Source organism: Hemiscyllium ocellatum, chromosome 5, assembly GCF_020745735.1.
Source record: "Hemiscyllium ocellatum isolate sHemOce1 chromosome 5, sHemOce1.pat.X.cur, whole genome shotgun sequence".
In the NCBI taxonomy this organism is placed as follows: Eukaryota; Metazoa; Chordata; class Chondrichthyes; order Orectolobiformes; family Hemiscylliidae; genus Hemiscyllium; species Hemiscyllium ocellatum.
The window spans coordinates 106,776,490-106,793,092 of NC_083405.1; the positions used below are offsets into that span (position 1 = coordinate 106,776,490).

The following is a 16,603-nucleotide window of genomic DNA, read 5'->3' on the forward strand; positions in this document are numbered from 1 at the left end:
GGGAAAAGACTTTGTCTATTTACTGTTTCCATGCCCCTCATGATTTAGTAAACCTCTAAGAGATCACCCCTCAGCCTTTGACGTTCCAGGGAAAACAGCCCCAGCCTATTCAGCCTCTCCCTATAGCTCAAATCCTCCAACCCTGGCAACATCCTTGTAAATCTTTTCTGAATCCTTTCAAGTTTCACAACATCCTTCTGATAGGAAGGAGACCAGAATTGCACACAATATTCCAAAGGTGGCCTAACCAATGTCCTGTACAGCCGCAACACAACATCCCAACTCTTTTACTCAATGCTCTGAGCAATAAAAGAAAACATACCAAATGCCTTCTTCACTGTCCTAACTACCTGCGACTCTATTTTCAAGGAGCTATGAACATGCACTCCAAAGTCTTTATGTTCAGCAACACTCCCTAGGACCTTACCATTAAGTGTATAAGTCCTGCTAAAATTTGCTTTCCCAAAATGCAGCACCTCGCACTTATTTGAATTAAACTTCATTTGCCACTTCTCAGCCCATTGGCCCATCTGGTCAAGATCATGTTGTAATCTGAGCTCACCTTCTTCGCTGTCCACTACACCTCCAATTTTGGTGTCATCTGCAAACTTACTAACTATACCTCCTATGTTTAGATCCAAATCATTTATATAAATGATGAAAAGTAGTGGACCCAGCACCGATCCTTGTGGCACTTCACTGGTCACAGATTTCCAGTCTGAAAAACAGCTCTCCATCACCACCCTCTGTCGTCTATCTTTGAGCCAGTTCTGTATCCAAATGACTAGCTCTGGAAAGTGTAAAAATAGATAAGTCCCGGGGCTGGGCGCAATTTATCCTGGGATTCTCTGGGAAGCCATGGAAGAGATTGTTGAGCTTTTGGCTTCGATCTTTATATTGCCTTTGTCTACAGTAATAGTGTCAGAAGATTGAAGGATACTAAGTGTTGTTCCCTTATTCAAGAAGGGGAGTAGAGCCAACCTTGGAAATTATAGACCTGTAAGCCTTACTTCGGTTGTGGGTAAAGTGTTGGAAAGGGTTATAAGAGATAGGATTTAGAATCACCGAAGAAAGAATACGTTGATTAGGGATAGTCAACATGGTTTTGTGAAGGGTAGGTCGTGCCTCACAAACCTTATTGAATTCTTTGAGATGGTGTCTAAACAAGTGAATGAGGATAAAGCAGTTGATATGGTGTATATGGATTTTAGTAAGGCATTTGATAAGGTTTGCCATGTTAGGCTGTTGCACACGGAGACATAGGATTGAGGGAGATTTAGTGGTTTGGATCAGTAATTGGTTAGCTGAAAGAAGACTGAGGGTGATGGTTAATGGGAAATATTCATCCTGGAGTTCAGTTACTAGTGGGGTACCACAAGGATCTGTTTTAGGTCCACTGTTGTTTGTCATTTATACAAATGACCTGGATGAGGGCATAGAAGGACGAGTTCGTAAATTTGCAGATGACACTAAGTTTGGTAGAGTTGTGGATAGTGACAAAGAATGTTGTCAGTTACAGGGAGACATAGATAAGATGCAGAGCTGGGCTGAGACGTAGTAAATGGAATTTAATGCGGAAAAGTGTGAGGTGATTCACTTTGGAAGGAGTGACAGGAATGCAGTGTATTGGGTAATGGTAAGATCCTTGGTAATGGAGATCAGCAGAGAGATCTTGGTGTCCAGGTACATAGATCCTTGAAAGTTGCCACCCAGGCTGATAGGGTTGTTAAGAAGGTATATGGCGTGTTAGCTTTTATTGGTAAAGGGATTGAGTTTCGGAACCATGAGATCATGCTGCAGCTGTACAAAACTCTGGTGTAGCCAAATTTAGAGTATTGCATATAGTTCTGGTCACTGCATTATAGGAAGGATGTGGAAGCTTTGGAAAGAGTTCAGAGGAGATTTACTCGGATGTTGCTTGGTATGGAGGGAAAGTCTTACAAGGAAAGGCTGAGAGACTTGAGACTGTTTTCATTCAAGAGAAGATGGTTGAGAGATGACTTGAGACATATTACATAATCAGAGGTAGGTTGGACAGTGAGAGCCTTTTTCCTCAGATGGCGATGGCTAGCACGAGGGGACATAGATTTAAATTGAGGGGTGATAGATATAGGACAGATGTCAGAGGTAGTTTCGTTACTCAGAGAATAGTACGGGCATGGAAAGCATTGCCTGCAACAGTAATAGACTCACCAACTTTAAGGGCATTTAAATGGTCATTGGTTAGGCATAGGGACGAGACTGGAATAGTGTAGGTTAGATTGGCTTCAGATTTGTTCCACAGGTCAGTGCAACATCGAGGGCCAAAGGGCCTGTACTGCACTGTAATATTCAATATTCTTCGAATGGTGGAGCAGGATTACTTCTGGTTCTGATTTGGATGTTTGTCTGTATCCATGAGAAGCAATCGGAATGTTAGAATTCCTGGACCAAAACAAAAGGTCAAAGTTGATGCATTGATAATGGACTTGTTAACTGATTGCTGCTCTCAATCTCCGGCAATTAGTCTACAACAGCCACAACCATTAGGTGAGGATAATCTACACTATCAGAAAGCTTTGGGATTGGTCCACAATCACCTTCTTTTCCTCAGTTAGCTACACTGACCCACAGGCAGAAGTGGGTACTGCAGATGCTGGAGTCAAGATTAGAGTGGCGATGGGAAAGCACAGCAGGTCAGGCAGCATCCGAGGAGCAGGAAAAAATGATGTTTCGGGCAAAAAGCCCTTCATCAGGAAACCTGATCAGGAATTCCTGATGAAGGGCTTTTGCCTGAAAAGTAGATTTTCCTGCTCCTCAGATACTGTGTGACCTGCTGTGCTTTTCCAGCACCACTCTAATCTACACTGACCTAAATGTGATGTTTTAAATCCACTGCATCCCAAAATACTGTTTTGTGGAAGATATAAGGGGAGCCTCCAGCCTGAAGTATAATTGGCCTTGGTCGCAAAGAAATCGGATGGTCAGATCTTTTGGGATCACTTCCAGAGACATCACTGTTAGTAGACCCCAATTGGTAAAAAAAGTTCCATAGCTAATTAAACCTGACCCCATTATTCATAAATTTCACCCTCTATCTTCGATACTTATTTAAATAAATCAATCAAGACTTCACTCCACTGGATTCTGCTCCTTCTGAAACGGTGAAGCAGTAGTCAGGAATAAGATCATTCCTGACTATGCGACGGTCAAAGGGAACACCCTAGTGATTCGACCTAACTTCGCAGCTTCTATTATTTTCCCGAAATGGCTTGCCCCAAAATATCTGGGATCTGTCAGGATGCTGGAATGCCTTTGGTCGGTAAGAATAGCCCTCAGTGGGAGTGATGCACGGAGACTCTATTGTCTGTGCAGTTGTCACGGGGGAGAGAGTTGATGAACAGTCACAGCCAGCGAGGTGAGAGCCTGTGAAGTGAACAGCTAACTTCCCGGAGACCAGCATCAGGAACAACAACTGTGTAATCTTTACATTTCATGCTGAGGGAATCATTTCAACTTTTAATTGCTTAATTATTATGCTAATATTCAGAGTCCTTTCTTTATTATAAATCTACTTTTTCTTTCAGCCTTTTGACATTATTTTGACTGGAAAGATTATTTTGACTGGCCTCCGTCTTGGAGGCGCCCGCTTCTTTTGCGATGGGGAGGTTGAACAGTCTGAATTTAGTGACTCTCGCCCTCAACTACAACCTTACAATAATCGGTGAGTGAGATATATGAGCGAATACGGCTAGAAAATTGATGAAACTGTCTCCTGTCTTACAATCATGTGTTGTAACCGTCGAACGTACAGATAAAACATTCCTGAGACAATCCCTCCAATAATTTCAAATATAGCTTGGTGGTCATCGCACCTTCACGTGTATTATGTTGAAAGTACAACAAAGTGTTCTATGTACTAATAAAGAACAGTCGAAAGTCCGTTAAGCAGTACAATGTGTTCAGCTATTGGAACTAATTATGTAGAAAGTATACAACTCTTAGGCAAGTGCTAGCATTTTATAATAAATATATACAGTACCTGTACAAGCTTTTGAATTTTGTGTCCCTTTTTCTGAATATATTTTACTACTCTCCACCTCCCAAAATTTTCCATGTCTCTGGTTTGGCAATTCCTCTTTGGTGCAAAATTCAAAAGTTTGAGCTGAAAGTGTATCCAAAGTTGTGCCATCATGTTGAAATTAAAATATACTTGAATATTTTACCAAACCCATTAAAATACAACCAAATCTAAAATGGACATCAATCTGTGTAAACAACTGAAGTCCAGGAAAACTCCTATTCCTTCCTGTAGTGCGAACATTTAAGTTTGGACTTATTTAGCCATCATTCATGCACAGGAAATTTGGAAACCTTCAGCTGGTGCAGCTTTCCAATTTTTGATGTGGTTTCTGCTAATGCCAGAAAAATCCATTCAAAAGGAACAGAAAACCAAGTCTCAGTCAGTATATGCAAAAAGACCCCACCCAAAGTGCAATTAAAAGAACAGAAAGATGAATATTTCTATAAACCTGAAGTGTTGAATGTTGAGACAATCCCTCCTCTGAGAATAAAGCATAGTTGGAAGATGGGAAACATTTTAGATATGAGCTATGACCCGTTTTATTTATGAGATTTCATTGGACAAAAGGTTTAATAGACAATCACCAAAGATCAATGAGATTTTAATCTGAGAGCATAATGAATATTTTTCAGCTGGAGGAAGATTTGTAACGGGTCGTATTGGGACCCTTTATTTTCCAAATTTATATTAATGGTTTAGAACCTGGAGTCCAGGGGAAAATTTCAAAGTTTGAAGATGGTACAAATCTGAACACACAGCAAACTGTGAGGAGCTCAGAAATTCAAAAGGCCATTGACAAATTGATGGAGTAGGCAGATAAGTGGCAAAAGAAGATCAGTGTGGATACATGTGAGGTTATGCATTTTGATAGAAGATTACGCAAAGACATTTTAAGATACACTTTTGCTCTAAAGATATTAGTCTAAATGGTGTGCAGGAGCAGAGGGGTGTCAGAATTATGTGCATAAGTCATAAGGCAGAGTAGGTGGAGAGAATGGTTCATAAAGCATTCAGATTCCTCAGCTTTTTTGGTAGGGACATAGGTACAGCACAAGGAGGTGATGCTGAACTGTACAAGACAATAGATAGACCTCAGCTGCTGTATTGGGAACAGTTCCGGGGTCAAGAACCTCAGTATGAAGATAGATTAGTGAATTTGTGACTGTTTTCCTTGGAGGAGAAAAGACGAGGAGGAAATTTGATCAAAGTTTTCAAATTATCAGCAGCCTGGACAGAATCAACAAACTGTTCCCACTTGTAAACAGATTAAGAAGGAGAAGGTACAGATTTAAAGTGATTTTCAATCCAAGTAAATGTGATGTGAAAAGAGACTTATTCACGCAACGAGCGATTCGGGTCTGGAATGCATGGTCGAGGCAGGTTCAATCAAAGTATTTAAAGGTGCGTTAGTTTATTGTTTAAAAAGAAATATTGCGCAGAGTTATAGAGAAAAGATGAGAGAATAATACATAACTGTGATTTTCATTCAGAGAGTTTGTGCTGACATAATTTGCCAAATAGCTTTCTGATTCTATTGTAGTTGTGAAGGTAACTCAAATATTCCCAAAATTCTCTGACGTTTTAACCAATTGATGTGTGTCTGATCGGATTGGGTATCTCTGTGTGCAAGTGGAAAAGAAATTCTGGGACCCTCTCTGTCTTTTTATGTTCCTCTTCTCTATCTCCAGCTTGGTATGGCTTTCACACTCACTGGTTGCTTCTGTATATCTGCGTTATCTCACTACTTATCCACTCAATCACATGCATGCGTAAAGTTGAATAAAGTATGAAGTAGTGTTACTCATGCCTCTGCCACCTACTATCTCAAGATAGCTTGTGTGTCATGGAACCTAATGGAAATTTATAACCCCTGAGCCAATTATTTTTGAACCTCAGGATGTGAACAGAGAGAGAGTCATTGTCATAGAGTCATAGAGATGCACAGCATGGGAACAGACCCTTCGGTCCAACCCGTCCATGCCGACCAGATATCCTAACCCAATCTAGTCCCACTTGCCAGCATCTGTATCCCTCCAAACCCTTCCTATTCATATACCCATCCAAATGTCTCTTAAATGTTGCAATTGTACCAGCCTCCACCACTTCCTCTGGCAGCTCATTCCATACATGCATCATCCTCTGCGTGAAAAAGTTGCCCCTTAGGTCTCTTTTATATCTTTCCCCTCTCACCCTAAACCTATGCCCTCTAGTTTTGGATTCCCCGATCCCAGGGAAAAGACTTTGCCTATTTACCCTATCCACGCCCCTCATAATTTTGGATTCCTCTAGAGAGAGACAGCAAGAAGCACCAATAGGAAACAGGATGTGTGATATTAGCATGACTGCAGTAAAATTAGAGCATGTAGGATTGGGGCTAATGTATTGAGAGGGATAGACAAATGGTTAGCTGACAGGAAATAGAGCATAGGAATAAATGAGTCTTTTTCTGAATGGCAGGTAGTGATTAGTGGGGTACCACACTAGATGAAATAGAGTCACAGGTAGACAGGATGGTGATTAAGGTTTGATACGCTTGCCTTTATTGTGCAGTGCTTCGTGTATTAGGAGGTCATGTTGTGGCTGTACTGGACATTAGTTCGGGCACTTTTGGGGTATGTATTCAATTCTGGTCTCCCTGCTATAGGAAAGATCTGTGAAACTTGAAAGGGTACACAAAGATTTACAAATATGTTGCCAGGTTTGGAGGGTTTGAGCTGTAGGGAGAGTCTGAAAGGCTATTCTTCCTGGAGTGTCAGAGGCTGAGGAGTGACCTTTATAGACGTTTATGAAATCATGGGGTCATGGATAGACTGAATAATCAAGGTCTTTTCCCCGGGGTAGGGGAGTTCAAAACTAGAGGGCATAGGTTTAAGTGAGAGGGGAAAGATTTAAAAGGGACCTAAGGGATAATTTTTTTCAGAGGGTGGTGTGTGCATAGAATGAGTTGCCAGAGGGAGTGATGGAGTTTGGTTCAATTATAACATTTAAAAGACATCTGGATGGGTACATGATTAGGAAGGGTTTTGAGGAATGTAGGCCAAATGCTGGCAAATGGGACTAAATTAAATTAGGATAGCTGCCCGGTATGGACGAGTTGGACCAATGGGTCTATTTCTGTGCTGTACATCTCTATGACTCTATGAAGAAACTAAATGCAATATCTCAAAATTTGCAGATGACACAAAGCTGGATGTGAGGGTGAGCTGTGAGGACGATGCAGAGATGTTACAGTGTGATTTAGATAGGTTGAACGGGTGGACAAATACATGACAGATGCAGATTAATGTGGATAAATGTGAGGTTATGCACAGGTGCAACAAGCAATAAAGAAGGCAAACTGTACATTGGCCTTTACAGTGAGAGGATTTGAATCCAGAAATAAGGACGTCTTGCTGCAAATATACCAGGCACTGGTGAAGCCACATCTGGAATATTTTGCACAGTTTTGGTCTCATTATCTGAGGAAGAATGGTCTTGCTATAGGATGAATGCAATGAAGGTTTACCAAGTTGATTCCTGGGATGGCACAACTGACGTTATGAGGAGAGATTGAGTCAGTTAGGTTGTATTCACAGGAGTTCAGAAATATGAGTGGGGATCTCATACAAACTTAATTCTAATAAGACTAAACACATTAGATGCAGGAAGGATGTACCTGGTGGTCACAACTAGGGGTCATAATTTAAGGACAAAGAGGAAACAATTTAGGGCTGAGATGAGGAGAAATTTTTTCACCCAGACAGTGGTGAGCCTGTGGAATTCACTCACAGAAAGTGGCTGCAGACAAATCATTATGTGTTTTCAAGAAGGAGATAGATAAAGTTCTTTTGTTTAAAGGGATCCAGGGATATGGGTAGATGATGGGATTAGGGCATTGAACTCAATGATCAGTCATGCTCATATTGAATGGTGGAGCAGGCTTGAGAGTTTGAATAGCCTACGCTTGTTCCTATCTTCTGTGTTACTATATAACAGATTCCTCCTATCATAAATTCAGTTAGAACAAAATCTTCCTCCTCAAAATAAGTACTTTTTCTGAACAAAATGAAACTGTCCTTACTTCATTCATATTAGTCTGAGCCTGAACCCAAGCTGTCATTCCATGTCCATGTCCATATCCATGTCCATATCCATGACCATATCCATGTCCATATCTATGCCCATGTCTATATCCATGACCATATCCATATACAGCTGACCAGACTGTATCCTTTTACTGATGCCCAAAGCCTCAGTGCAAACATTCACAAAGTCCAAGTCTCTAATCCCAATTTGAGATGGTTTTATTGAAGGAGAAGATTACAAGAAGACTGGGAGTGATGAAAAGATGGGAATGCTGTCATACGTCGGTGCACACTCGGACCATTTAAAGTTTGGACATTTCGGAAATCTCATGAAAACCACAATAATTACATATTTGGCTCTAATTCAGCCCTGAAAGTATGGCTAAATCACCTTTTTTGAAGTTAATGCTGGCCCTTGGAAGCAATATCAATAGCAAAAATAAGATTCTATTTTATAGCTAGCTTGACTTGACACTAAGATAAGATACCCACTCTCATTTAAAAGTCATCCTATTCAGTTGCCAGCTTGTACAATTGATTTTGTGCTGCAAATACCAACCCTAAGCGATCTTTCCCAGAGCTGATAATTCCATTTATAACCTCCCCAGTCTTTCCCAGAAGCTGCTGTCATCAGCAGAAAGCAAGGTTCATACTATCAGCAGAAAGCAAGGTTGTGGGCAGCACAGTGGCACAGCAGTTAGCACTGCTGCCTCATAGCGCCAGAGACCCGGGTTCAATTCCCACCTCAGGCAACTGACTGTGTGGAGTTTGCACGTTCTCCCCGTGTCTGCGTGGGTTTCCTCCAGGTGCTCCGGTTTCCTCCCACAGTCCAAAGATGTGCGGGTCAGGTGAATTGGCCATGCTAAATTGCCCATAGTGTTAGGTTAGGGGTATGGGTGAGTTGTGCTTCGGCAGGTCAGTGTGGACTTGTTGGGCCGAGGGGCCTGTTTCCACACTGTAAGTAATCTAATCTAAAATATCAAGTTGGGATGGCAATACCATGGAAAGAAGCAAATTACATCTTCTTTCAAGAAAAGACCTTGGCAGTGTTGACTGGGAAAAGCATTAACTTCAAAGAGTAAATGGGTTTGGTCCAGTCAGATGGGAATTGTTGAACAAACAAATCTAGAGCTCCCAGGATGAGAAAAGAGATAGACATTAAGAAGAGAAAGTCTGCTTCTGACAGGTGTCAGGCAGAAAATGAAACAGAGAATCAAGAAGAATATAGAAAGATTTCGGAGGGAAGGTGAAATTGTAAATAAGAGAAACAAAGAGAAACAATGATAAAAGCCTGGCAACCAACATGAAGGGCTGTGTGGAAGTTTTTTATAGGCATATAAATAGTTGAAGAGTGGTTAAAGGACTGATTATGAATCAAAACGGGGTTTTAATTTGGAGTCGAGGAATAGCTTAGATGTTAAATTAATACATTTCATCTGTCCTTACCAAAGAAGGAGACGCTACCCAGGCTATAGTGACAGAGGAGAGATCTCAGTCACTACAAGGGCTCAAACTTTGGTCAGGCAGAAGTGTTGGATAGACCTTTGGTACATAAAGTTGAAAAGGCACCAAGACCAGTTGAGATGAATCCAAGCATTTTGAAGGAAGTGAAGGCATAAAGTGTAGGGGCACTGGCCATCATCACTCAGTCTTCCTTGGACTTGCCAGAACACTGAAAAATAGCAAATATTATGGCCTTGTTTGAGAAGATAGTCCAGGCAATTATAGAACAATTGGCTTAAGTTCAGTGGTGGGGAAGTTTCGAGCGACTATTTTTCAGATTAGAATTACGAGTCAAATGGAAAAAGGTATGTTGATTAGGAGATGTCAGCTTGGATTTTTAATGGGGGAATCATGTTTAATTAACTTGCTGGAATTTTTTTGAAGGGGAATCAGAAAGGCTTGATGAAGGTAATGCTGTTAATGTCTTATGCATGGACTTTCAGAAGGTGTTTGATGTAATGCCACACAGCAGTGAGGAAAGTAATAGGACATGGAATAAAAGAGTCAGTGATAATGTGAATACAACATTGACTGAGTGATAGGAAACAGACAATAAAGGTTGAAGGAGATTTTTCGGGTTGAAGGAAGGTTTGCAGTGGTGTTCCCAAGATGGTGGTATTAGGATCCTCTTTTATATATATATATTTTAATTTTGTTGATTTTGGTGTTTAGGGAAAAATTTCAAAGTTTGCAGATGATGCAAACCTCAGTTATGAGGATAAAGTAAAGGACTTGGAACCACTCTCCTCAGAGAAATGAAATCAGAAGAGAGTTATAAAAGTCATGAGTGGGCTGGATAGAGGAGACAGGGAGAAATTGTTCTCAATTGTAAAAGGAACAAGAATGAGAGGCCATAAATTTGTAGTGATTTGTATAAGTTGTAAGGGTGATATAAGAAAAAAACATTTACACATAGTGAGTAGTTAGAGTATGGAATGCACTGCCTGAAAGTGTGGTGGAGGCAGATGCATTTGAGGCATTCAAAAAGGCATTGAGTGGTTATTTGGATCAAAAAAATTTGCAAGGATATGGAGAGAATACAGGAGATTGGCACAATGTAATGATGCTCATTTGTAGGGCCAATGCAGACACCATGGGCTGAATGGCCTTCTTGTGCATCATAAGATTTCTGTGATTCTGTGGTAAAGGAATTGCTGATGGCACATTGAAGTGTTACTTTGAACTGAGAGAGCCCAGATGAGATTCAGTTTGTACCATAGGCAGGAGTTGCAACGTAGCTTCTTCTGTGGAAGCCATAGCAAAGTCTGAGGAAATGACAGCAAGCATGGCTGTAATATTGTAATCATAAGGCTGACCTGGGAGTACTGTCTGCAAAATCAGGTGTGAGAAAGCTGTTTTCAAAATTTTGCAACATTCAACAGATAATCCAATATTGGAAATTGTGCAAAAACATGAAGAACAGTAATCATTGCGCTTCTTCACTATTCCCACTTTCTCCCCAAACTACTTGGTCCTTCTAGCCCTTGGAACTATAACTAACTCCTTCTTGAAAGCATTCACTATCTTGACTGCTTTCTGTAGCATCCAAGGTCCATTTAGCTGCATTGTAGAGACGTATGGAATGAGCTAAAACTACCAGTTCTCCATCCCGTCCAGCAATTGTAGAATGAAGACAGATTTGGGCTTGGGAATGCATTCAAAATTTAGTAGCTACTGTGCCCAATAATCCACATCTACAGGAAACAGGGAATATTTGAAACCTCTGGATGTGCAGAAAGCCTTTGAGCTTGGTACTTACCATGTGATATCAGAACAATCTAGCTTTATTTATAAGAATGCAGTTTAACTGAAGGGTTGCTAGGAGTAGGTATGTATTGTAAAGACTTTCTTGATATCTGGGAGTACTTATGTGTAATAGTCACAAAAATAAGTGGGAGTAGTAGAGTACTACAGTATATAGAAGGAACATTCTTCACAGCTGAATAAACATCTGAAACACCAAAATGAGGGAACTCGCACAAAACTTAAATGTCGAGCTATGGAATAGACAGAGGAACTTTGGCCTCCACAAGCATAGAAACATAGAAGGTAGGAGCAAGAGTCGGCCATTCGACCCCTCGAGCCTGCTCCCCCGTTCAGTATGATCATGGCTGATCGTCGAGCTCAATGCCCTGAACCTGCCCTTCCCCCATATCTCTTGATCCCTTTCTCCGCAAGAGCCATATCTACCTTTCTCTTGAAAACACTGAATGACTTGTCCTCAGCCACTTTCTGTGGTCGTGATTTCCACAGGCTCTTCACTCTCAAGCTTGCTTGGTTTACTTTCTCAGATGCACTTTGATAGTTTGTAACCTTCTTAAATACATTCCTAAATAGTGTTTGGGAACCTTGATATTACATTTTCTTCACAATGGACAGGGTAGACTCTGGAGTTGGGTGGAAGGCATGTGGTTTATAAGGTGAATGTGTGGAATGTGACCACGACCCACTGTCCACTCACCTTTGCCCTTTCTGTGGTGTCAGAAGATCGTCAAGTCAGACAACATGATTTTGTGTGAGGAAACGGTGTTTGAGTGAATTAAACTTTCAGCCCACATTTTACCCTGCCATGGACAGGGGGAAGGGCACTTTTTAACATACTTATAAAAGGCTTTTTAAAAGTAAAAGGTAAGTAACTTTTTCATTATTCCATGTGGATCTAGGGGAGCGGCAACTTCCTTCCTCTCACCACGAGACTCACCAGATTTACAAGAAACCCCATGGCCTCTCTGAATCTCCCCCAGTTGCAAACTTTCTCACACTGAATTTCAGCTAAACAGCCACAACTGACAGGTACCAATCCAAAGATTTATAGCTTCTGTTGTCTGCTGCTAGTATTGCCTTCTACTCTCCAGCCAGCTTCTTCATTTGACCAGCTACAGTGCATAGCAGGAGAATGGAGCTACGAGATGTCTTGGTGTCAGGACCTCTGGGTCTCCAGACTTGCTGGGTTTATAGGTTGTTTCTCACCTCACTTAGTTCTGTGCCATCTCCACCTCCCCATAAACATTCTGATCCCTTATCTCACGTGACCCGAATATAAAATGTTGCACTTGCTTTTAAAATATTTGAACATTTGCTGCTGAAAATTGATTAGAGGTTTTTTGGACCGGATTTTTTTTCAATTCCAGGCCAACTTTCTGACAAAACAGAGAACAAAAATGGCTCATTACCTGCAAGCATTTGGGAAAAGTCTGAGTTTGCAAAAGGCACTATTTAATTGCAAGTTCTTTCTTGTAATAAGCAATAAATCCAAAGCTGTTTTATTTTCCAATGCTGCACCAGATGTGGTTGCCCAGTTTTTGTGTGCCTCCAAATCAAGAATAGTGAGCATTTCACTGAGAACGTATTGAATTTTCACTCATTGAAGGGAGGTATTCAGCCCATTGTGCATGTGCTAGCTCTTTGAAACAGCTATCCAAATGGCATCTATCAACCTATAACCCACTTCGAGTCATAGAGTCATAGAGATGTATAGCATGGAAACAAGCCCTCCGGTCCAACCTGTCCATGCCGACCAGATATCCCAACCCAATCTAGTCCCACCTGCTAGCACCCAGCCCATATCCCTCCAAACCCTTCCTATTCATATACCCATCCAAATGCCTCTTAAATGTTGCAATTGTACCAGCCTCCACCACTTCCTCTGGCAGCTCATTCCATACACGTATCACCCTCTGCGTGAAAAAGTTGCCCCTTAGGTCTCTTTTACAGCCTTCCCCTCTCACCCTAAAACTATGCCCTCTAGTTCTGGACTCCCCTATCCATGCCCCTCATAATTTTGTAAACCTCTATAAGGTCACCCCTCAGCCTCCAACGCTCCAGGGAAAACGGCCCCAGCCTGTTCAGCCTCTCCCTGTAGGTCAGATCCTCCAACCCTGGCAACATCCTTGTAAATTTTTTCTGAATCCTTTCAAGTTTCACGACATCTTTCCAGTAGAAAGGAGACCAGAATTGCACACAATATTCCAACAGTGGCCTAACCAATGTCCTGTACAGCCGCAACATGACCTTCCAACTCCTGTTCTCAATGCTTGGATTAATAAAGGAAAGCACACCAAACGCCTTCTTCACTATCCTATCTACTTGCGACTCCACTTTCAAGGAGCTATGAACCTGGACTCCAAGGTTTCTTTATTCGGCAACACTCCCTCGGACCTTACCATTAAGTGTATAAGTCCTGCTAAGATTTGCTTTCCCAAAATGCAGCACCTCGCTTTTATCTGAATTAAACTCCATCTGCCACTTCTCAGCCCATTGGCCCATCTGGTCCAGATGCTGTTGTAATCTGAGGTAACCCTCTTCGCTGTCCACTACACCTCCAATTTTGGTGTCATCTGCAAACTTACTAACTGTACCTCTTATGCTCGCATCCAAATCATTTATATAAATGACAACAAGTAGAGGGCCCAGCACCGATCCTTGTGGCACTCCACTGGTCACAGGCCTCCAGTCTGAAAAACAACCCTCCACCACCACCCTCTGTCTTCTACCTTTGAGCCAGTTCTGTATCCAAATGGCTAGTTCTCCCTGTATTCCATGAGATCTAACCTTGCTAATCAGTCTCCCATCTACTGCTCTGCCCTCATCAATCTTCTTTGTTACTTCATCAAAAAACTCAATCAAGTTTGTAAGACATGATTTCCCACGCATGTTGACTATCCCGAATCAGTCTTTGCCTTTCCAAGTACATCTACATCCTGTCCCTCAGGATTCCCTCCAACAACTTGCCCACCATCGATGTCAGGCTCACTGGTCTATAGTTCCCTGGCTTGTCCTCACCGCCCTTCTTAAACAGTGGCACCAAGTTTGCCAACCTCCAGTCTTCCGACACCTCACCTGTGACTATCGATGATACAAATATCTCAGCAAGAGGCCCAGCAATCACTTCTCTAGCTTCCCACAGAGTTCTAAGATACACCTGATCAGGTCCTGGGGATTTATCCACCTTTAACCGTTTCAAGACATCCAGCATTTCCTCCTCTGTAATATGGACATTTTGCAAGATGTCACCATCTATTTCCCTACAGTCTATATCTTCCATATCCTTTTCCACAATAAATACTGATGCAAAATATTCATTGATTTACAAAGAATAACTTGCCTACATATTATAATCAATGTGGTTTCAAGTCTGTGATCTAGAGATGCTTTTTATTCCTATTGCGATGACTGTTTCTCTAAAATGTTTGTTTTGATTTTAAAATGATGAATATGTGTACGGTACTCTACATATAATACTTGCTGTGTGCTTCTTTCAGGGAAGATCTGGATAACAGTGATGATAGTATTCAGGCTACTGGTGGTCATTGGTGTTGGCTATCCTCTGTACCAGGATGAACAAACAAAATTCACTTGTGACACCATGCAGCCAGGATGCTCCAATGTATGCTACGATGCTTTCTTTCCTGTATCCCACTGCAGATTTTGGTTTGTACAGGCCATCGTGCTCTGCTTGCCTGTAGCTTTTTTCATCCTACATGTGGCCCACAGAATGCCAATGCAAAATGCAAAAGCGAGTTCCCCCCAGTGCCTGCAGAATCCGGCTGAAACTTCGTCCATCAGAAAAGAGCCTGTGAGAAGTGCTTCCACGACTAGGAAAAGCCAGGAGATAACTCTCCATTTGATGGACATCCCCGAAGAAGCCAAGGCTATAAATGAAGACCTCAGAATAAGGCAAAGAATTCTTAATTTCTGCGAGGCATATGTGCTTCAGTTACTTTTGAGGACTTTATTGGAGGCAGGATTTGGTGTTGGCCAATATTATTTGTTTGGATTTTTAGTCCCAAATAGGTTTGTCTGCTCCAGTTATCCATGTGCCAACAGAGTGACCTGTTATCCCTCCCGACCCACTGAGAAGACATTGCTGGTTAATTTTATGTTTGGGGCCACTGCACTCTCCTTTCTCCTGAACTTTGTGGATCTGATTTATGTAATTAAGCAGGCTGTCAAGCAAAATAAGAAGAATAAGTTGCAGATGAAACACTTTTATCAAGCAGAGTCCTATCACGACATCCCAAGTGAACCCCGTGAGCTTTCCGAGCACAATGTAGTCCAAGAGCATGAAATGCATGTGACAGAAAGGCGAGAGAGTGGGGCAAGTGCAGGCAGTGAAGCAAAATCTTGCAAATCAGGGCAGGAGGAAGGCACTTGTGTGCAGTCAGGGGTGCTGTCAGGGGATGTGGCTCTCTCTAACACCAACAGCAACAACACGCATCTCACAGTGCTGACATCCAGCCCTACTTCTATGAGAGAACCCCCTGACAGGAAGTTGGCCCTCTTTGAGAAGGTGCAGGGGACCTCTCCTCCTGCCTTCAGCAGCTGCCCAGCCCACTTGCCAGGTCAGCAAGGCTCCAGATTACGGCAGCACACACTACTGAAACCCACCCAAGCTCCACTGAGCAACAGTCAGCTGATAGATGAGTACAGGCTTGTTCATATGCGGGTCACAGACAGCCAGTCGAATTGCAGCACAGGCAGTAGGAGAAAGAAATCTGAGTGGGTTTAGCAGCAGCAAACCAAAAATAAAATCCTGAGCATGCCTCAAAGAGCAACCACCCTTTGCTGAAATACTTCATGCGTTTGTAATAACCTTAAAAGTACTGTGATCAGTAGTGTGCAGTGTCAGAGATAAGAATGGGAATGTTTTAACTTATTTGTTACTAAATGTGTATCAGGCTTGGGAGACAGTAGGTGGCACTGTTTCCCTCCATTTTGAGAATTGTATCGGACAGCAGTAACAGTCTTTTGATAGAAGTGATTGGTTGAATGGTAACCTGCTAAGCACATTCTAATCCGGATATCCTGAATAGTTGTGAATACCAACGTAAAGCCACCATTCTAATTATGATACTCAACATTTTCTATGTCCCATTAGTGAATCTGATAAGTTCAAAGTTTAATATCAAACTCTATCATGCCCAAATAATGGCACTTAGGACCCACAGTTGTGAAGCTTCTCTCTCTCTCAGAG

The 16,603-nt window shown here is 41.8% G+C and overlaps 1 protein-coding gene across 1 annotated transcript; it reads left to right on the plus strand.

The window, feature by feature from the left end:
- Positions 1-14,911: 14,911 nt before the first annotated feature.
- On the plus strand, positions 14,912-16,138 carry gjd4 (gap junction protein delta 4). The gene has a single exon (XM_060825722.1). The coding sequence runs from the start codon at positions 14,912-14,914 to the stop codon at positions 16,136-16,138; it is 1,227 nt and encodes a 408-aa protein (XP_060681705.1).
- The last annotated feature ends 465 nt before the right edge of the window (positions 16,139-16,603 follow it).